Source organism: Mycteria americana, chromosome 7, assembly GCF_035582795.1.
Source record: "Mycteria americana isolate JAX WOST 10 ecotype Jacksonville Zoo and Gardens chromosome 7, USCA_MyAme_1.0, whole genome shotgun sequence".
Taxonomy (NCBI): domain Eukaryota; kingdom Metazoa; phylum Chordata; class Aves; order Ciconiiformes; family Ciconiidae; genus Mycteria; species Mycteria americana.
Window position 1 is genome coordinate 67,173,256 of NC_134371.1, and position 21,992 is coordinate 67,195,247.

A 21,992-nucleotide genomic window follows, 5' to 3' on the forward strand; every position below is an offset into this window, starting at 1 on the left:
CAGATTCTGCAGGGCGAATGAGAAACTAGGAGAGTAAAGAAGGAGCGAGGACTCTCCAAGTGCCTGCAGCCTTCACTATGTCCCTCACATCCATGTTATTTTTATAGATAGCTCAAGCCAGGCATAGCAAAAGCTAATGACAAGTGAGCTGGAAGTAGAGCCAAGGTGCCCTGAGCACAGCATTTCAAAGACCATTTTTATAGTGAATGGTGTTCTTCATCCCAGACATCACAAGATCACAAGAGACCCTCACAGTGAGGAAGGGAGATACTTTGTAGTTCTGGATACCAAATTGGATCATATCAATGACCGCATGAAGCAAAACAGCTGCGTGTAAAACATTCTGCCTAGAGCAAAATTTCCCAGCCTGTGAGCCTGACCCACAGGAGGATCATGCTTCCTCTCCCAGGGAGAAGCACAGCAGTTCCAGGCACCAGTGCTATTTGAAGATGGGGGAAGCAGCAGTGGTGTCTGGTTCCTCCCTTTCTCTTGGACTTACCTCCACCATTTTAGGTGGAGCAGCTGGGTAGACCAGCAGACGCTGTGGCAGGAATGCTGGCCAGACTCCTACAGCAGGAAAAGTTCCTTTTGAGGGAGAAATGGAAATTTCAATCCTCAACTATACTAACCTTTCTGCAGACTTCTTCATATGGCAGTATCTGATGTCTGCTTAATTTTTGCCTTTATTCTTTGTCTCCTGGCATTATTACTTTCAGATTTCTTCATTTTGATAGATGGGTTCTTGAACTTAAATCTCCTCAGATAAGGACTTGCAGTCTTCCCAACTGAGCTTCCATTAATTTCTGCTCATGTTTATCATTTTCAGGTAGTTTATGTTTCTACCCTGAATACAGCTTTCAATCTCTCTCAGTTTAATACTCTATAAATGCCACTAACATGCTCTTTATTTTCTCTTCCAGATATTTAACTAGGATCTTAAACTAAGGGCAGCCTTGGCACAGATTCTTACAGGTATCCTGCTGGAGCCTCCTCTTCCCTAGCCTAATCCTGGGATAGATTAAGAAAATCTGGTTTTGGATGGAGTGAGTGGTACAAGCAGAAGCATGCTGGCTAAATCAGTGGAGACAAACACCTCAGAAGCAATGTAGTGAGGGGGTATGCTCACTCTGTCCCTTTCATCCTGCATTACTGCTTGAAAGGATAGTGCACAAATTACTGCCACAGTTGCTTCCACAGGCGGATTGACATACCAGGCACATGCAAGCAGATTCACACTTGGGCAGATAGGTGAGTCTAGCCTGGAGAAGGACCTTGGGGCCACCCTCAGCAGACAGCATAGTCAGAGTCTGTGCATGCAGGTGGGAACATCTCAAGAAACAACTTGGGAGAATCCTTTGTTCCCTGAAAGGATCCCTCAAGCGCACACGCTGCTTTGTTGCTTTACAGTGCGCATGTATTGACTATCAACCTTGAAGATCCCGACTTCTTTGCGAAACCCATGACGTTCTGGAATAATGGGTTTGCTTCAGAGACACAATCGTTGTCATAGCTTTTAATCAATAATGCTTCTCATCTTTATAAAGCGCTGTATCATTTAGCTAACCATTCTATTTCCAGTAGCGTTGCTAAGCGCAAGCAACCCTTCCACAAGCACGACTGAGGTTTTCTGTTCTTAAATGGGTGGGAGCAACCTTGTTGTAACCTATTTTAACAAGTACTTCTGTGAGCAGCAGAATTAACACAGCCTGGATCCTGGTGTTCTCCCTTTATCCTATTCCAGGGTCTCTTTTTGCCTAAGCAGCTATTTCCACAAAAACTGGAGGTATTTAGTATCTCTGAGGCTCTGCAAACTTGATTAAATTGCAGAGCGGTTTCAAAACTTTCCAGAGGGAAACAGATCACAGATGGCTTACTTCCCTAGGAAATGAAACTAAAAATAAATGAGGAAAAAATCCCTTCTCTATAGCTCCTTGACCCAAGGTCTGCTTTGTTTAGACAACAGACAAACGGGTGTTTTGGAAAGCACGTACTGTTGGCCAAATGTTTAATGGGCTTTTCTAAATATATTGCAGATTATTGATGAATGCTTAGATGACTTCCCAGAGGCAATCTAGTAGGCTAGTGGCAGATATGGGAGTAGAAGCTTCATTCCCCTGACTGCCCAGCAATTCGGTGTTATCTTACCATTCTGCAATGTTTGGTGGGTAAATGTTGTGTATCCATGGTATCTCTAAGATCCATAAAGCAGACAGAATATTCTCTAATTTTTAGTCTTCTTGGTGTTGCCTCTTGGTGCTACCCACTTGATTCACCTATTAAAAAAGCAAAGACAAATTATATTTTCCATGAACACAGATTTCAAGTATTTCCTTACTAGTACGATAATAATTTAGCACAAATAGAACTCAAAGATGGTTTGCATGCCTTTATGCCATTAAGGCGTTGAAAGTGTAAACTCTGTGACATTTGTTAGAAGTTTGCTGAATGCAATATGTTCTCTCCTACTCCCTCTGCAAATCTTTCCTACAGAAATAGGAATTAGTGAATGTGAAGAAAACTCGCTCTTTACAGATAGTTATTTATGGTTGCCTGAGTAATTATTTTGCAATCAAAGCTTTGTTTTGCATGATCTGACTGATGCAAAAGGCAGAAAATAAATATCTTCATTCTCATAACCTGATTGCCTGAGGGATTTACAATGTATATCCAGATGGCATATTGTGTGGCCTATCAAATCAGGGCATGGTTATTAAATTTCAGAGCAGGAAGGTGCAGGCAACTAATTTCAGGCAAGGGAATAGCCATTTCATTTGATCAACTGAATAATTCTTTGTTCAACATTTAGCCAAATCCAAGCCATGTTAGCTACTCAGCTCTCAACATTCGAGACCATACACAAACAGACAAGCACATTCATCTTTGTCTTTCAGAATAAAAGCAAAGATGAAACTTTAAACAACTATTATTCCTAAAACAGGTCATAAAATTCTGAAGGCAGGAGGCCTGTTTCCTTCTGCACTGACAATTACCCACTATTGTGGGGCCACAGGCTTTTATGAGTTTAGTACAAACAGCAACATGGTTTTTATTTTTAAATCTTTTATCTTTTCTTGGAATATAAAGACATATATGGTGTGCATGCCACTTCCTGTGTATTACCTCTCTGTTCCAGTTTTGAAAAGGAACAGTAACTACATGTGACCATCCTTCAGGATTTTTAAAATTTTATCATGGTAGTGGTACTACTATAACTCTGCTATACAGAGATGCTTGCTGCTAGAGTTTGAAGGATTCCTAAAAGAGATGAGGATTGCGATCACTAGTTTATGGGAACACAGAAACGAAGTGCTGTTAGCAAGGGCAAGCAGTGAGCTGAAAGGCAAGGGAAGGAGCAGAAAGGTCATCTCCTACATCCCCACTTCAAGCCAACAGCTAGGCCTTTGAAACAAGACATCGTCTGCTTTGCACATTAATACCTAAGATCCTCTTTACTGATCGACCCTACTACATGAAATATATTATATCCGTGAGATTACGCAACAAAAACCAACATGAAATACATGAATCATCTATTGTTGGTATTTGTGCTGAAGCTTAATTTTAGATCATGTGCTATAATCATGTGCTGATTACAAAAAACTAAGCTCAGTCTGATCATCTTTGACCAGCAGAAGGCAGTAAAATCACAAAGTGGAAAAAACCACCCAACTTTCTTCATGAACCCAAACTTGTGCTGTTGAGTCCCGAGTGCACGGAGAGCGCAGGGACATCATCTTTCGATAAGATGTTAAGCAGCGATGCCAGTTCCAGACATTCAACAAATTCAAATCATATCCTTCCCAAATCCTGCCCCCTTTTTTTTTTTTAAACCCTTGGCTCCTGATACAGCCGATGATTATTTTTAAGCAGCTTAGGACAAACAGATTAATGAAGAACCTACTTTATGAGAGTAAAAAAAAAAACAAAACCGAAAAACCCTCAGCATGTCTAGCCTAGGAGAGTGAGAGGAGATGCAGTTACTCTGATGTAGTTTTAGAAAAGAAATAAAGCACCAAGTTGAAGTGGAAAACACTGTTGGCATGTGAACAAACACATATGTTTAGGCTGGAGATTTAAATATTACCGGTCTCCAGAGAATCTGGAGATTTTGGAACCATTTTGCTCTAGGGGAACCGAAAGATACAAATTAAAAAAAAAAAAAAAACCAACCAACCAAAAAAAAAACCCCAAAACACCTTGAAACGGCAGCCGGAGACTCCCTGACAGGCAGCGCGCTGCGGCCGCCGCTGATGGCGGCGCCGAGCCGGGGCCGCGGCCTAACGGCGGGGCTGGCCTTCCCGCGCAAAGCCTCCGGCCTCCCGCCCTGCGCCCGCCTTTCCGGGGGCTCGTCTCCAGCCGCGGCCCAGCCCACCCGGGGGAGCCGGCCCGGCCCGCCTTCCTCCTCCTCAGCCCGCTCCACCCCTCAGCCTCCCGCTGCGCCCCTTCCTCCCTCCTCCACAGGCGGCAACGGAAAGCCTACTGCTCTCCCGCCGGACTACAGCTCCCAGCATGCCCCGCGCGGGCCCGCCGCCGGGCCCGGCTCGCTCCCGCAGCAACGCCCGCCGGGAGCTGTAGTCCCGCCTGGTTCCCCCACGGCTGAAGCCCCGGGAGGCCGCTCCCCGGCCGCTGCGCCACGGAGCTCACCGGGCGGGTAAGCAGCGGCCCCACCGCCTTCCGGCTGCGAGCGGCGGGCTCGCAGCGGGTCGCCGTGCGAGCGGCTCCTCCGTCCCCTTTACGGCGGCCGCGGAGGGCCGCGGCGATGGCGCGAGCGGGGAAGCGTTGACCGCCCGCCGCCCCGCACCGGCGGCGGCTCTGTGAGGGGTGAGCGGCTCGCGCCGGCCGCGGCCGGCGCAGGGGCGCGGGGCGGGGGAGCGGGCGGGGGGAGCGCCGTCCGGGAGCGCGGCCCACGGCGCCGGGTGAGTGGCCGGGCGGGTTGAAACGCCTCAGTGGTGGCGGCGAAGGGGCGGCCGCTGCCGGGCGTACCCGCAGGCGGCGTCCCGGGCCCGGGGCCGCGCTCCCGGCCAGCCCGTTTGTGTGGGTCTTGTAGGGTCAGGAGGGCGCTCGGGGCTCCCCCGCTTCCCCCAGGCCCCTTCCTGGGGCCGGAGCGTGCCCGCCGTGCTCGTACCGCCGGCGGGCGGCTGTGGTAAGGGCGCTGCGGCCGGCGGGTCGGTGGCGGGTTAGGGAATAACCGGGACCGCCAGGCAGCTGGTGCCGCTTTCGCTTCCCGCCGGGAGGCGGTTCGGGATCCCCCCGCCGGCCGTCTGCTGACAAAGCCCGCAGGAGTCCCTGCGAGGATACAAAGACCTTGCCTCCCCCGGCGGTGGGCAGCCAGGGTAGGAACGAGCTGGTGGAGAGGCGGCTTCTCTGCGAGCAGCTCTTGCTTGGCTTTAAATCCTGGATGGGTAAAGTGTTCGGTCTTTGCTACAGGATTAAAAAAAAAAAAAAAGCTGGTTTTCTTCACCTGCCCTTTACAAAGTATTATTTCTAACTGTCTTAATAGGTGTTTACAGCTGGAAAGGGGTAACTCCTTAAAAATGATCTCTTGGCATTATTCTCTGTCAGGGACTTGTGTGTGGGTTTTGCTGACTGTCATCACTGCTAGTTCAGTTTCTTTCCAGGTAGGAAAAAAGTGAAGGGGGTCTTCACTCTTTAATTAATAAAGACAGTTGCATTTAGACTTCATTTATCCCTTTTGCTGCGGTTGCATTGGCAGGTTAGGTTGCTTTTCTGTTGTTAACGAAAACAAATTCTGTTAAGGAGTTTTTATTCCATAACTATTAACAAACAGCCACCTCGCTGCAATCATCCCGCCCTCAAAGACTGGGTAGTGGGGGCTCTGAGAGGACAGGACTTCATTTTTCATTCAGAGGTGTGTCCTGCCGCTCTGTGAAGTAACATCGTCCTAGTAATGTACGTTCCAGATAACTTCTTAAATGAGACAACTTCAGTATAAAACCATTAGCTTTAGATTTAATAACGGGGGTTGCATTGTGCCCGTTGGGCTTGAATCTGTGTTCCCTGTGACCTTCTCCTGATGCTATTCCATTAATTTCAGTAGAACTGATGCCTTCTTACATTGCTGCGAAGAGCCTGCGTTTTTCCAGTGGAATAAATGTGCCTGTTCTGTGTTAGCATTCTTCTTAGAAGTCCTTTTCACATCTTTAGCATAATGCCAGGGAAGAAATGTAACTGGATGAAAGAAAAATGTGCTGTGATGACCATTGTCTTTTAAAGGAAAATGAGCTTCTTTCTCATTTCAATAATTTTTCCTTCAGGCCCTTTTGGAACAGTAGAGTTTGTTTCATTTCTAATTTTAGCCAGAGGGAGCTTTTATAGGTATTGGCTTTTAAGGCAATCAGTGGCCTCTGCATAAATGAGTGTCGCTGATTGATCGTGTGAGGACAGACCGGACCAAACACACGTCCTGAAGAAGTTCATCTTACCAGCTTTGCCAGCTGGAGTCACTGATACAGTCAGTCTTTCCTTTTATTTCCTAAAGAAAAAAGAGGGGAAAAAGGCAGGAAATTAAAACCCAACCTTAAATTGTCTTTCTCTTCCTTCCCCTACAAAACCCCAGTTTAACACAAGGCTAATCATAGCAGGGTTGTAGCCATTTGTTATTTTCACTAGCAAAAAAATGTCAGTCTTCCCCCACGTTTGTGAGCTTGCATTGCCTCTTGTTCCATCAAAAAGTGTTGACAGGCTTTTACAAAATAATACAATGGAACAGCGGAAAAGCATGCTAGAGATGGCTTGGGCAGTAGACTGCTGTTTTCCTTGCCCTACCTACAGATCCCAGAAACAGTGCATCTGCGTGAGTACCCTCAAGGCTCTGAAGACATTGGCACCCCGATGTCTTCACAACTCTCTTCAGTTACACTATCACTGGTTAGGCTTACTTAAAATATGCTCCCAGTGGAGAGAAGTAACACGGTTTAGTCTTCGTCCTGCTTTTGATCCCAATTCAATGGAGAATAACACATGGAATGGTAAATACAGTTCTAGATTCTCCTTTTAAAGTAAGGAGGTTATGTATACCATCAGTCATGGTGTATGCTCCTGGTCCAAGTTTATTAATTAAATGAGATAGGTCACTTTTGTTCACATCATCATCTGATATTACCAGAACTTAGCTAAAAATTCGGTGAAGGTTGCAGTGATGTACCACTATTGATCAACTTTTGATGTCCCACAACAGCTCCTGTCAAAGCAGGAGCTCTTAAGTTTTCAGCTATCTGTGCAAGGGTTTGGGCTACCAAATATCATCAAGAAAACCTCCTGTATCAACTATTTTAAAGTGAACCTTTGACAGCATACGTGCAGTGAAGGAAGCTCTATTAATTAATAGCAAACTTCCTGTTACAAATGGTGCAGGTGGACTACAAAGGGAGTTCTGTCCTGTTTTCTTAGAAACAGGGGTAAAGGTAGTATATATTCTTTCTGTATTATTACCAGTTTAGGTTGCTTTTAAGGTGAAGTCCGTCTTCTCTTGCACTTCAGAAAGAGTCAGTAAAAGTGCATTCCCTCCCACCCACCCCCCCTTGGAAAATTTGTAAGCAGTTTTTACAAGATTAATCTGTGCTGTAGTGGTTTTTACCACCATTTTACCACTCTCTTTCTTGTAATAGAGCTGGACTACAGTAGACAACACAATCAAATCAGAAGAGAGCCTTTTTTGCACTGCAAGTGATAATTAGAAGAGATGTAAAGTAAACACGGATTTTATGATAGTATTCTAATCATCTTTTGATGTTACCTCTCTAGCAAGTTAGTTCTGTACAAAATGATGTCACTGTTGCTACACACATTTTCGGTACTACACATTTTCTGCCTTGTACACGTACAGCAAAATGTCTTGCACTTTGTCTTTCAATTCCTCCAGTGCCTGTAAACTTTGGCTTGGAAAATTCGTGATTAGAAATCTGAAACTAATGCTGCTTTTAAAACCAAGATTTGTTTATTGGTGCTCAGAACTCCTGATGTGGGAAAAAAGTGCTTATTGTATTCTATTCAGCAGAAAAGAATAGCATCTATTCTATTTAGTGAAATGCATCGTAGCTCTTCATTTCACTGCCAATTAGAAGGAGTGTACTCATATGCCAGCACAGGTTATATGCTCTAGATCAATTTGTTGTGCAATAGAGAGCTGTTGGAGAACATTATATTTTATTTAGCTTTGTGTAGTAATTTTATTGGTGTATATTTGGAATTAAATGTTTTTATTACTTATTCATGGAACGTGTGATTGCTTCTCAGCCCCTTGTAGTGGAGGATTCTGCAACTTTATTACTGTTTCTGGTCATGTTAGGCTTAAGCACCTCAGTGGGCTGGTGGTGATACTATACCCTGTGTTCTCAGTGCCCATGGATATGTTCATATTTTTGTTTTTACAGTAGCAGAATTGAACGTCTTACAAGACAGCGATGGCTTTTTCGCTAGAATTTGAATATGGAGGCCACAGGGACAGATGAAGTAGAAAAGATAAAATCAAAGTTTATGTCTGCATGGCACAACATGAAATACAGTAAGTGAAACAGTGTATGGTAAAATCCTGTCTCCATTGAAATGAATGGAATGTTTCTTGTTGACATGAATGGGATCAGAAACTTAACTAGTATTAATGATATCATGATTCAGAAACTTAACTAATATTAATAATAAAAATGCAATGTGGCCCTTGAAACTATTTTTACTTTGATACTATAAACAGCCCGAGTAAACAAACTTGTTTAGCTTTTCAATTTTTCTAATAAATTTGCATAATTTCTTTTTAAATTATTTTGAAAACAGTAAATACATTAAGTAAATGGCACTAGATTTGCATAGACTTTTAAACAGGGATAATATGGAATCATCTGCACAAAGATTTTTTATTTTTATATGTACTTTTCTGGAAAAAAAAAGGATGGTGTGTGAAATACAAACTCCACTGAAGAATCTACTTCACACACTTGAGTAACATACTTTTCCACAGTTGAACGTCAGTAATTTGTTTATAAGCAACCAAATTTTCAAGTGTGCCCTTTACTAATCTGTCCTTAACCTTAATTTTTCTACTTTTCTCTCCAGGACTGAGATTGCTCAGATTTACTAGCAGGTTTCTGATAAATTTTGTTAATTCTCATAACTGAGCCTTGGAGATGCCTGGCAAGATGAAAAGATACTTTTCTTCTACTTTATTTAAGGCTACCACATGGCTGAAGGGGAATAGTAGTCGTTACATCCTATATGTGATAGGAAAAGTTCAAGAAACTCTATGGACTTAGGATATAAAACACCATAGAATTTAGACTTAAGTGAAAAAGCTACTGTCTGGGGACATTGTCAAAACCTAAAAACGGAATTCTGGCCCTTTGAATCTGTACAGCATATTATACTACCGTTTTTGTGTCTGAAATCTGCAATTTAATTTCGTGATGAGGTATGTTTATTTAATCCTACGGGAAAAGCAGTGCTTTTCATGCATTTTCACCAGTCATATGTGAAGCTTATTGCATGTTATTATAGGAGTTGGAAACCTCACAGAGTCAAGCTATGCAGTAATGAATTCACAACAGGGACAAAGCAACTTAAGCTCAGCTTTAGCATTTCTGTATCCTAACAACTTCTGCGCAGTAGTACCATTGTATTAACGTTCATATATGGGTAACATCATTACTTTTAAACCAGAACTCTAATCTGTGTTTTATAGAACTAGTAAACTTTTTTTATTTATGAAAGCAAAACCCAATTTCAGTACATTTTCTCTATACTTCCCTTTCATGGGTTACCTTTGGCTTAACCAGATGCTATTAGAAATTCCTTTTTGGAATACTTTAGTCACAAATTTGGGGGGGTTTTGTGTCTATTTTAGGTTGGGTGTTGAAAACAAAAACTTACTTCAGTAGAAACTCTCCAGTCTTTCTGCTGGGAAAATGTTACCACTTCAAAACTGATGGTATGTACATAGCACTTAACTCATTCCAATGTTATTCGGCAGGAGCTCTGTGGATATATTTTTAATCTTCTAGAAAGACTCTCATTAATAATTACTGAATTCCAAATGTAAATATGAAAAGCTTAGAAAGTACTCATTTAAATGTCCAACACCACCACTAATGCAACCCATCCTAACCTGCTTTATTCAGATTTTACACTGAAGTCTTGTTCTTTCTGTAAATATTAGTGCTGTAATTTGGACTTTTATTTCATTCACCTATCAATTTGAGATTTTCTTTCTAAAAACTCCTGAATGAAATAGTGACAATACTGCTACAAAGAGTCACTACACCAACACCTTCGTTTTCCAGTATGCAGTTTTTGAAGAATCTCTCTGTATTTGACCATTTACATTTAGGTGAATTAAGCAGTTGCTTACTTGGAAGTCAACGATTCCATTGGGACAGTAATGTTGGCTGCGTTGCCCCCCCCCCCCCCCCCCCTTTTCTTTTTTTTAGCTGGCACATTTCTATTGTGTTTGCCTTCCAATTTTCCTTTCTTGTATTTGAAGCAATTGTTACTTTTTGAAAGTTTCCCCTGTCTTTTTAATAGAATAGTTGTATGTTTTTTTCTTTCCTTCTAATAACAGAAGTGCCATACCAACTTAAATCTGTGCTTTGCCTTACAGAATCTGGTGAACTCTCTACAGATGGGTCCAATTTTGATAAAATCAACACGGAGATTTCAGGAAACGTTGAGGAGTTCCGTAAAGATTTTATTTCTAGAATATGGCTGACTTACAGAGAGGAATTTCCTCAGATAAAGGGGTCTGCATTAACAACAGACTGTGGTTGGGGTTGCACACTGAGAACTGGTCAAATGCTGCTGGCTCAAGGTCTTACGCTTCATTTTCTCGGTAGAGGTAAGTTATAAGAGAGGATCTCTATATTCGATATGATAAGCATGGGTGTTCTGTAGAGGGTGTGACGGTCTTTATGTAGCCCAAATCTAAAGTGCAAGCTGGTTTTGATTCTGGACTCCTCATTAATATTGGAATTTTTACATTGCGTCAGAGCAGTGATCTAACTGTCCTACTCTTCCATTTCTGAAAAAGGGAATACCAAACTGTGTCAAAGGAAGATACTGGAAACTCCACAGAAGCTAACTGTGAAGTAAAATACTACAAAAATTTGTGATTCCATACCTGGATATTGTTGTTATCCATGCAAGCATCCAGTTCTTTTGAATCTTGCTCATTTCTTGAACGCAAGATGTGGAAATGAGTTCCACAGCCCATAGCTGTGGACTATGGCAAAAGTGATGTTCTTTTATCAGTTTTAAAGTTGTACATTATTCAATTCTTCTAGTATTAATATATTGAGTTAATAGAAGGATTCTAATCTAGCTTCAATACATCATTCTTTGTGTTGAAATTTGCACTATTTCATTTCCTCCCTCCCCCCCCACGTATTACAGAGGAACTTCCCTTTTTTTCTTATTATTGTCTATCTCAAAATACTCCCTCCGTCACAGCTGTTTCAAAGAAGTAGCTTTTGGAGACTTGGAACACTTTCTGCTTTCAAAGGCTAAGCGTGCATGTCCTCCCCATTCTTCCAAGCTGAGCCGTGTCCTGCGTAGAGGTATTTTTGGTTCTCATCATTAACCACCTCTTCTTTCAATCCTCTTCTCAATCCTGTTCATAATCTACCACATTGCCCCTTTCAAACAATTGGTCCTGTCCTCTGTCACCACTGCTTGTTGTCAAAATGATCCAAGACATGGGCCTGAAGCCACCCAGGCATGTTAGTCAGAGAGAATACAGTGTATTGTTTACTCAGCCATGTGTTGGATCCCAGGAATACTTTAGTAGAAGATAGTTCTGAAAGCCTATTCTGATAATACTTTGTACTTACTGTGCAAAGATGATGTAAGCTGTGAACATAGTCCCAAACAAGCGGCATCACAAAGTCTTCTTTCTTGGCAGTGTCATGACCGAGCTGTCAGATTGGCTTACTGAATGTTCCTTTTGCTGTAAATATTTAAGTCATAAAACATACATTATCCCTTTCAACTGACTGCAAATATCAAAATGTATGAAAATACCTCTGCTGAAAACACAAATCCCTTAAATATAACTTTTGTTTTACATCCATTTAAAGAAATTAAAAAAAAAATCTGATCAGAAGACTACCTGTGAGTACGAATGCATAATGGCTCATTCTGAAGTAACCCAAAACAAAAAAGCCCCAGGTTTATATCTTTAAAATCCGTGGTTACAAAGAATTCCTTGCACTGTCCCCCATGCGTCCTAATTTCGAAAGTGATTTGGTGATTCCAGAGTGCTAGTGTTTCTGTGGCAATCCAAATGCATAGAAAAATGGAATATGTATGGTCTTTCTGGACTACTTTGCTCATCACCTAGTCTTCTGACAGCTGGTGAATTATCTTTTGAAAAGCTTTTTATGAGGTCTGGGTAGCTTTTGAAACATAGTTAAGTGTTTACATGAAGTTTTTCATCGCTGTTTACTCTTTTCCCAGAGATGTTTTCATTATAGTTTAATGGTATTGTTTCTGTTACAAAGCAAAACTTGACTGCAGTTTCTGGCTGGAATACTTACACTTCCACTGCTATATGGAATGTTCCAGATATTGCTGAATGATGTTGTAAATGAGTTTTTATTTTAAGTATTAAGGTACTGGGAAGTTTTACTTTGAAATGCCTGTGCTTAAGACACTGACTTAAATTTGAAGCTCACAGTACAGGAATAGCAAGCCCTGTGATGTTGTTACATTGAGCTTATGTATGCATCTGCCTGGGTCTGCAGTAAAAAATTAACACGAGGTTTCACAGAGGGGTGCCAGTTGTGGTAAGAGGCATTGATGTGGGGTGGTTGTCACACTATATATAGTAAGAGTGAGTGACATGGATTATGGCCATTACCAGCAATACTTGTGACATTACTGGAGCCCTAAGTTAGATTTTAGAATTAAAATATAGTCACCTCGGTGCTTCCTCTTTTTTTCTCGCAGACTTTTACATGGATACTTCAGTCAGAATTACAAGGAGGGCTGCAGCTCTTGCTCTCTGTCAGTATTAGTTTGAAAAGGTTCCTCTCACTGCTGTAATAGCAGCTTTCTGAACCTCCAGGAGCTTACCCAAATCTGCCTCACAGAGCAAAAGCACCCCATCCGTAGGGTTGGTGGGGTTTGTTCCTTACTCGCACGTGGCAGCCTTCCCTGTTGCCTTCTGGGATGTTCGTGGTAGAGGTTCAGGGTATGTTCTGATCTAACAGTACGTTCCCTGTGTTTCGGAGGTTTCCTCACATGCTCTGTGTTGCAAGTAGTTGTTGGAACTTGTGGGAGAGACTTTCAGTCATCTGACGAGGGAAGCATTACTGTTCTCTAGATTCGCTGAACCACCATTATGCTGTAAGAGGAATGCTGCGTGTAGGATGCATTGTTAGAGAACCCTTTAGCTAGAAATGCAGACTGTAGATGCTGTGCTGAATAATATTTAAACAAGGTTTGTCTTGTAATCCAGGTAAAGAATTCACAAATTCAGTGAATAAAGAAGTCTTGTCTGTTTTTCTGCTGATCTGCTTTGACATTTTGCCAGAAATAATTGTTTTTACATGAATAATTCCTCAGGTTTGCCTATTTTTTTTAATAACTGACAAACCAGAGGAATTAAAAACAGCTGTTGAAACTTCTTGTTTGTCTTGGATAAAACTTTTTAGATGGTACTTAATAGCTAACTTTGATATTTTTAATATGTAAGAATAGTTCTAACCTGTGCCTTGTAATCAGGTATATCTTGTATATCTTAACTGACTGGGATCATGGAGTCTGGTCTACTGTCTCAGATAGCATAAATTGCTAACAAATGTACTGTTGGTAGTATTTTGTTTCACCCATCATTCAGCAGAAAATAAAAGCAAATCATACTCTACTTGAATTCTTTGTTTACATCTTAACACTGACATTTGCATCTCGGCACGTAAAGTACATATTATTGGTTTGAGGAACATGGGGAGAAAGGGCTGTGCTTTCCTAATTATACCAAAAAGTTAATATTAAGCCTAATATGCATCTTAAAATTTCTTGCTGCAGCCTGGGTCTGGCCAGATGCATTGGACATTGACAATTCAGATTCTGAATCATGGACAGCCCATACAGTGAAAAAGCTGACAGCATCATTCGAAGCATCGCTTACAGCAGAAAGAGAACCCAAGATCCTGTCAAATCATCATCAGGGAACATTAAAGAGAAACTGTGATGACAGTGAAATGAGAAATGAAGTTTATCATAGAAAAATAATTTCTTGGTTTGGCGACTCCCCACTGGCAGCTTTTGGCTTACATCAGCTAATAGAATATGGAAAGAAGTCTGGAAAAATTGCTGGAGATTGGTATGGGCCTGCAGTTGTTGCACACATTTTAAGGTAAAAAGACCTTTATTCTTTGTTGTTACCGTGCCTTACACATTACAGGAGAAGCATTTCAAAGTGTCATGAGATTACTCCAGCTTAATTGAGCATCTAACTGTTCATTATTGGCTTTGTAAAATGACCATATTAGTAGCAATTCTAGAGATTTTTTCAGAGGCAGGAAGGGAAATAGCAGTAGGTGCAGGAACTGAACTCTGAGCCTTTGTTCAGTCTTATTTCAGAAAAAAACCCAACATTCCTGTTTTCCTGTACTTTGGGCAGTAGAAGTCCCAAGTATCTCTCGCAAACCTGGGCTTTTAAGTAGAGCTGCATTTAATGAAATGTTCTAAAAACTAACCACTCTTTCAACCTTGGAACATGCATAACATTATAGATTTTTTTTTTTTATACTGTAACCTGGGGGCTGTAATGTACTGATAGTGTAATGAAATGTCAGAGCTAAAATTGATGTTTTCAGCATTTCTTTGCACACATCAAATTCTTGTGAAACTGTAAATGTATGGGACTATTAATATTATAATTATATCACAGTAAAAGTAAAGGGTCTGTGACATTCAGTGTGGTTAAAAAAAAAAAAGTCGAAAGTCAAATTTCTCCATACTATGTGCCTTTATATGCCATTTCTTTGAATATTACTGATTTTTTGTTGTTTTGTTTGTTTTTTTTAATATAGCCTTATATCCTTATATTCTTTGTGGATTCCAGTTTACCTATAAACTGAATCGCTAAGTCATTTAAGCAGCAGAAGCCAAAGTTCATACATTTATCTATAAATATGTGAATAGAAGAATTTGATATTTAGTATAAAAGTATATTAATCTTAACTGAACCTGTACTGAAATAATCAGGTGTATATGTGTACATACATGCAAATGCATACAGTGATGTGAGAGGTTAGCATTATTTATGTGTTTTATTCTATTTTTTCCTGATGATAGAAACTGTCAGAATTCTTTTTGCTTGCTTTAAATTGCAGTAGCCTGTTTACCTAATGGGAGTGGGGGCAGGGGGATTTGTCCAGAATTACATTCAACACAAACGCACGGGTGGATTTCCAACACTGCAAAGGTTTCCTATCCTAGATCTCCTTTCTCTCTTACAGCAGTACTAACAACGTACAGCGCTCTCATAACTTGGGAACGACTGTATTAAACGATTCCTCAAAATATATTGTGAAATAAAGGGATAGTGACCATTTAATGCAAGCGTGTATTGAAGTCAAAGGCTAATCTTCTATTTTGGACAGTTTAATTTCTTTACAAATGTTGTCCTTGATTGATGATCATGCTTCAGACTATTGACATATATTTTCTTTTTAGTTTTTAGGTCCATTACTCTTACTCTTTTGAGGATACCTAATATTGCAATTATCTTTTTGAAAGTTTTGGTGAAACCTTACAGCTCTTTATGTGCTAGCCTTTATTTCCATAGACATGAGGTGCTAATTTGTGGCTAGTTATATGAACTGAGGTCAACTGAAGAGATCTATCAAGATGAAAATAATATTTTTGTCAGCAAATTCATCCTTTATTATCCCAATACACATGACAGAAAATTGTTATAAACAGAAAGATTAGGTAGTGAATATGAATTTCACTATAAGTTAATGTGTTTATTTGGGCTTTTTTTTTTTTGTGGTTTTCATTGTTTCTTCTAAATAGCCAGACATTGTCTTGGGAAAAACATGCTGCCATATACACTGGATCTTGGTATCCAGTGTTTAAAAACAAACAACCAACCCCCACCACCACCCCCTTGTGTAGTTATCAGGAATGGAAGGTGTCTTGAATTAAAAAGCAAACAAACAAAAAAACCCCAATGAGAAACAATTAAAATCAACCTGTTTCTAAAAATCAAATAATTCATGTTTATTTACTGTTAATTTCTTTAAAATCAGAGATGAGTTAAATAGTCTTGTGTTTGTACTTAGAAAAGCTGTTGAAGAAGCAAGAGACCCTGAGCTACAAGGAGTAACAGTCTATGTTGCTCAGGATTGTACAGGTAAATGTTGTGATTATGTAGATTTTTGCAAACATTTTAGACGCTTTTTATGCCTTTCAGTAAGCACTTAACAATAGAGCTCTAAAGGAAAAAAATAAACTCAAAAATGGATCCACAAAATTGAGATTATGTAGATAAAGGGGTTCTTGATATATGCAGATGTTTGTTCTCTTTGAGAATCGGACATCACAACTTGAAAGCTTTGTACATTGCTTGTTTGGTATCTTATAGTGGAAGATAGCAGAATTCCAAATCCAGCAAGATAACTTTTTCTTACAATCTGCCTGTTGTAACTTTTTATTTTGGATTTAAATCAGTTAATAATCTGTTTTGTACTCACTTCAATGTTGGTTTAGCAATAAGCTAGTAAGAACTTCCATATCTTATTAAAAATAACCCCCAAAAAGCAACCAAAAACCTGAGAAATACTTCAGTTCAGTTAAAGTAGATTTGTTAGTTACAATTTATTTGTCTTTTGCATCACAGGATTCTCTCTTACCAGTTTTTCTAGAGGAAAAAAAACCCACTGCACCAGTCTCTTAGAATAGTAAGAAGTCATTTTCACTTGGAGTTCAAAGATGTGAGCAGGATAGTGAACCAGAGTCAGTGGTAACCTTTCTTCTGCTCCAACGTGGCATTTTAAATAATCAATAACGGGCAGAGGAGCTTAGAGCTCTGGATGTTCAGGAGCAGAAAATGATGACAAGATAAACTAAACGTGTGGTGAAACTTTACACTAATGACTATAGTCTTTCAAATCTAAGCACAATGTATTACTTCAGTAGCCATGTTTAGCTGCCAGAAATTTTAGTTATGTCATAACCGATCTTGGGATAGGACATACGAGACCGACATCCCTGGGTAATCAATCAAACTGGTTTTAAAGAGATACTGTTTAATCATACGCTACAAACCAGTTTCAGCTGACTTACGATGACAGGGGAAACTTAAAATTCTATTAATTTTTCGCTTCTTTGTTCTGGTGATGATTTTTTGCATCTCTCTTCGTTTGGAGGGAATAAGCAATAATACTACATTAAGGTTTTTCACTCATTTTCAGTGACTGTTGTGTTAACTTTAGCCAGCGAACTTGAGTATTTATTTAAATAAATTATTGTCTTTTATTCCTTTAACATGTAGATGTTTCTGTTAGCTGTAGGCTTTCAAGTTTTAAATTACTCCTTTTAGAAGAATTTTATATTAAGCCAATATATATTTATTGGTTTTCTCACCTACCCCTTCTGCATTTTCCTGACAATGTATCTTATCTCAGCAGCAGTACACTACCATTCTACAAAATATTGCTGAAAATAAGGAGGCATAACACTGTTTTTAATCAGTCACTCAAGAGTTACATTTCAGGAGGACAGTAATATTTTGAAGGACTGTAGTGTTAGTTTGTCAGACTAAATGATGACACGTTGTAGGTGTGTCTCTGTAAAAGCTAGCGGTTATATTTTAAATATGCATATTTCCGTGTGTCTCCTTTCAGTCTACAGTTCAGATGTTATTGACAGACAGTGTTCTTCTATGGATTCTGGAAAAGCAGGCACAAAAGCTGTAATTATATTAGTTCCTGTGAGACTCGGTGGAGAGAGAACAAACATGGACTACTTAGAGTTTGTAAAGGTATGAAATGAGAGTTCAATCATTTTTCAAATAGTAGCACTAGGTGATATGAAAAGCGACTTCATGATGGTAATCTTCTACCTATTAAATGTGTGGTGGTGATTTTACAGTTGAAGGTTGTAAAGTTTGACTTTACAGATTTTAAATTTCCCTATTACAAGATCAGACATAATTGCAGAGCACATGATGTCCCTTGGTAAAGCACTGATAACTGTCCTACTCCTAAAGGAGCTACCTGAAAAGACATTAATGCAGTGGCTCAAATTACAAATGGTAATTCAGTTACATATGCTATTAGAGTTGTGCTATATTAAGTATCAGTCAGCATTTTAAAATATAAATATACCAAATTCCTTATTCTGTTTCTTATTTTCTTAAATGTCAGATGGTTTAAGGTTGTTGCTTGTCTGTTCTTCCCATTTTCTTTTGTCTTTTTCTTCCTCTTAAGAAAGGGGCTAGAATTTTTTGATATCTTTAGTCACTACTTCAAATGTTTTTTCACTATCTGGACATTAGGATGAATGTTTCTAAGGACAGTGATGCAGGAGTAGCAAGCACTTACTACAAATAAAAACGAACTGGGTAAAAGTAAAACTCAAGGAGAAAGCCTATGCTGTCCTCTTTTTTTCAGCAGAGGTTCTGCTTATGGTGCTAACACCTGAAGATGTACTGTGATCCTACCTCTTGAGCAGAAGAATACTTCTCTTAGGGAAGAGATTGTTCTCTTAGCCCTGCTGCTTCATCATTTTCCATGCTGCTGTTTATCTGTCTTTAAATTCTTGTTTTAATTTTTAAAATACCACAATTTAGTAGCATGTACAAAATCTCAGAGTCTGTCACATAATTTTTTTGTGACTGTGTCTTCTCTGTAAAATTTTAGGAAACGTTTGGTTTTTAATGGCATGGGGAGACAGAGTGGTGAAGCCTTTTATTTAAGTGATGAACTAATAAATTGTTTTTCTTTCCTGATTCTTTTCCTTGTATTTTCAGACAGTTGGTTTTGGCAAGTTTTAGTTCTTTTCTGATTAATTCTGACACAGCTAAGATAAGCCTGTGGTCGCAGACATGATCTACAGCAACCTTACTTTAACTTTCAACGTTAACTGCAAAAAAGCCTTTGAATCAGTCACGTCCAGGAAAACACACTGTGCCTTCGTTTGTGAGCTAACAAACAGTTGCTGCTTCAACTTTCATAAGGCTTCCTCAGCAAAAGAAAAGTGACTCCAGTTCTTTAATACTGGCTTTTATTATTGATGGATATGCATGGCTATTTTTACCCTGCAGAAGCTTTCTCAATTTAGCTCTCAAAAACACTCTTTTGCCAGAGTAAAATATGTTTGCGTGGCGCTGGGTTTCATAGCACAGTCGGGTTATCTAAGCTCGCCTTGTACAACTGGCTTTACCGGGATGATTTCTGCTGCTCATTTACCAAGTCTGGTACTGCCTTTTGCAGTCTGTTATTATGGAGACTGTGATAAGAGGGCTTTCAATTGCGTATATTAGTCACTCCAGTCTCTATCTTGACTGTTCACAAGAAGCGACTACATTTTTTGGGGTCTGGATTTAAGTTAAAAATGCAGATTTTAGAACGTAGTACAAGAGGTAATTTTTACAAAGGGTTTTATATTTATGGATGAAAATTGATAAATTTTTTATAATTCACTTTTACAAGAAAATTCCCATAGATTAAACAGTTATTCATTACTGTAAGTAGCTTTGTTCCCTTTCTGTTTCACTGGCAGAGGACATGTCCTCCTTAGCTGTTTCAGCCTTTGCCTCTGATCTGTCTCAGTGTTCTGTAATGCTCAGCCATTGAGGAGCATTTTCTAAAAAAACCTTCTCATTCATACTTTAAATAAGCAGCACTTTCTCTTAACCCATATAAACCATGCTGAAGTTGACTTTGTTAGCGTCTCAGGTGAGGAGTACGACAGTTTGTTATGTTCCATTACTTTATCATTGTCTAAGCAGGGAAAATTTTATCTCGAGAAGCTTTGGTCTTACTAGTACATGAAATATCAATCGTTTTGTTGAGAGAAATTTTCCCTACTTACACATGATAATGTATATGTATAATGGTCATACTTTTACTGGTTGATCTCTTGGAGGAGAGGATATAGATATGACTGCCAGCTGATGGAGATTTCACTTTAGCTCAACTGATAGTCTTCTGGATTGCTGTCCCAGTTCGGGCCAGCATCCAAGTTTTTGGACCCAACACTTGCCTAGTGCCACAGGAAAACCACTGTGATTTATGGACATTTAAAGGCTGATCAGTTTTCAGAGTATTTAATGGTCTTGGCCTTCAATTGCATTAGAACAGTTGGGCTCAGCTTTCCGAAGTGCTCAGTGTTGGCAAAATGCAGCTCCCGCTGGAGTTGGTGGGATAACTAATGGAGAACTGTGTTAAGCCAAGACTGAATATTCACAAAAAATCCTAATGAGCCCTGGTAAGAAACAGAACCTCGTGAAACAGCAAGAAGAGTAGAAATAAGTTGAAGGGAGAGGGAGGAAAGTCCTCCGTGCCTTCTTCCATTCCTTTGCTAGGTACTTCTTTTAACAGAGAAATGATGAAGGGTGATTTCTTTGGTGTCCATTGTCTGTGACTACATCCAGAGCTTCTGGGTGATAGAGGAATTTTCAGTCAGTTAAACGACTGCAATGTTCTTGTCTTGGCAAAACTTTGTGTATACAGGTAAATCCTTCTCCCCAGCACTAGAAGGTATATCCATAAAATCAACATTTTATTGTGTAATGAGAAGTCTGCTAAGTTTGTGTGCTGGTGCAGACACGCGGATTACAGAACCCAACTCTTTTCAACCTGAATGAACAGAAATACACGGGCAGCACTGGTGTGACTGTAGCCCATGGCCGATACACCAATTCTTTCTGTCCTTGGTGGCTCCTAGCTTTGCCGTGGGTAGAGGAGTATATTTCTTTCTTTACACCTCCAGACTGAAATTATTCCTGTCTTTCACCCTATGTCCCTCCTGGAATCTCATTTAGGTGTATTTGTAATGTCTCTTTCTCAAAGTTGCTACATACTGATGGTTCTGATTCCCCTACCCTCACAGTCAACATCCAGTAAGATTTATGGGGCTTGTCTGTTGTGTTATCTCTCTCTCCTCCCATATTTTGGGCTGCTGTTTTTAGAGCTGTATCTTGTAATTACTCTTGCTTCAACTGGCATTTCTCCCTATGATGTAAAAGTTCATACTCTAGACATTTGAATGCAAAAAGAAGAGAGCCCCCAGGGCCACAGAATGTAAATGTGTATGAACTCTGTAAATCTGAATACTTAGATATCTCTTGACTGAGCAACCTGTGCTCAACTTGTATGACATTACGTTTTGTCTCCTCCCCGAAAATGATACTGCCAATTCTCCCAATGTATGGGCATCTCATGAAAAGGGAGAACTTTCTCTGGAAGATCTGGTGGTATGTTTTCACTTTGGTCAGTTGTAAGCTTCTAAAAATTGAGTCAAGCCCCAGAAAATCATGAAGTCAGTCTTTAAAAGAAAAAAAAAGAAAAGTTATTTGCCTAAAAACAGTAAAGAAAGAGCAAAGATTTTAATTCAGTTTAATACTTACTCTGTTTAACACTGTCCTAATTATTTAATGTTCTGCTTATAGGGAATTTTAAGCCTTGAGTATTGTGTGGGTATTATTGGTGGCAAACCCAAGCAGTCATATTACTTTGCTGGATTTCAAGGTTAGTGTTTTAATATGTTATGTCTCTTCAATATTTTTCTTTAAGAGTTAGGAAGTTAATATCGAACCAGTGGGAAATAACATGATTAAAATAGCAAAATGAGTACCTTATTAATTCATCATATCTACCCAAGTCCAGTCATTTGTCATTTACCCCATATAGTAATTGGATTCTGTAAAATGTACATTTAATTTCCATTGTTGCATAAACAAGGTATAATTTATCTGTTTCACCAAACTTCAGGAGCGTTTGCTGTTACTATCTGGCAGTTCTTATTTACGTATT

General features: G+C 39.8%; 1 protein-coding gene across 4 annotated transcripts in view; it reads left to right on the plus strand.

The window, feature by feature from the left end:
- The first annotated feature begins 4,409 nt into the window (after window positions 1–4,409).
- Window positions 4,410–21,992, plus strand: part of ATG4C (autophagy related 4C cysteine peptidase) — a 28,119-nt gene continuing 10,536 nt past the window's right edge. The window contains exons 1-9 of one of the 4 annotated variants that reach the window (XM_075508901.1): window positions 4,710–4,821; window positions 7,629–7,813; window positions 8,394–8,524; window positions 9,854–9,937; window positions 10,607–10,840; window positions 14,029–14,359; window positions 16,296–16,366; window positions 17,859–17,995; window positions 21,629–21,707. In XM_075508901.1, the coding sequence (XP_075365016.1) occupies window positions 8,449–8,524; window positions 9,854–9,937; window positions 10,607–10,840; window positions 14,029–14,359; window positions 16,296–16,366; window positions 17,859–17,995; window positions 21,629–21,707 (1,012 nt within the window). In that variant the 5' untranslated portion in view covers window positions 4,710–4,821; window positions 7,629–7,813; window positions 8,394–8,448. Of the gene's footprint in view, window positions 4,652–4,709; window positions 4,822–7,628; window positions 7,814–8,393; window positions 8,525–9,853; window positions 9,938–10,606; window positions 10,841–14,028; window positions 14,360–16,295; window positions 16,367–17,858; window positions 17,996–21,628; window positions 21,708–21,992 lie in introns of those variants that run through there. The other 3 variants (XM_075508900.1, XM_075508899.1, XM_075508903.1) reach the window with 3 other exon arrangements.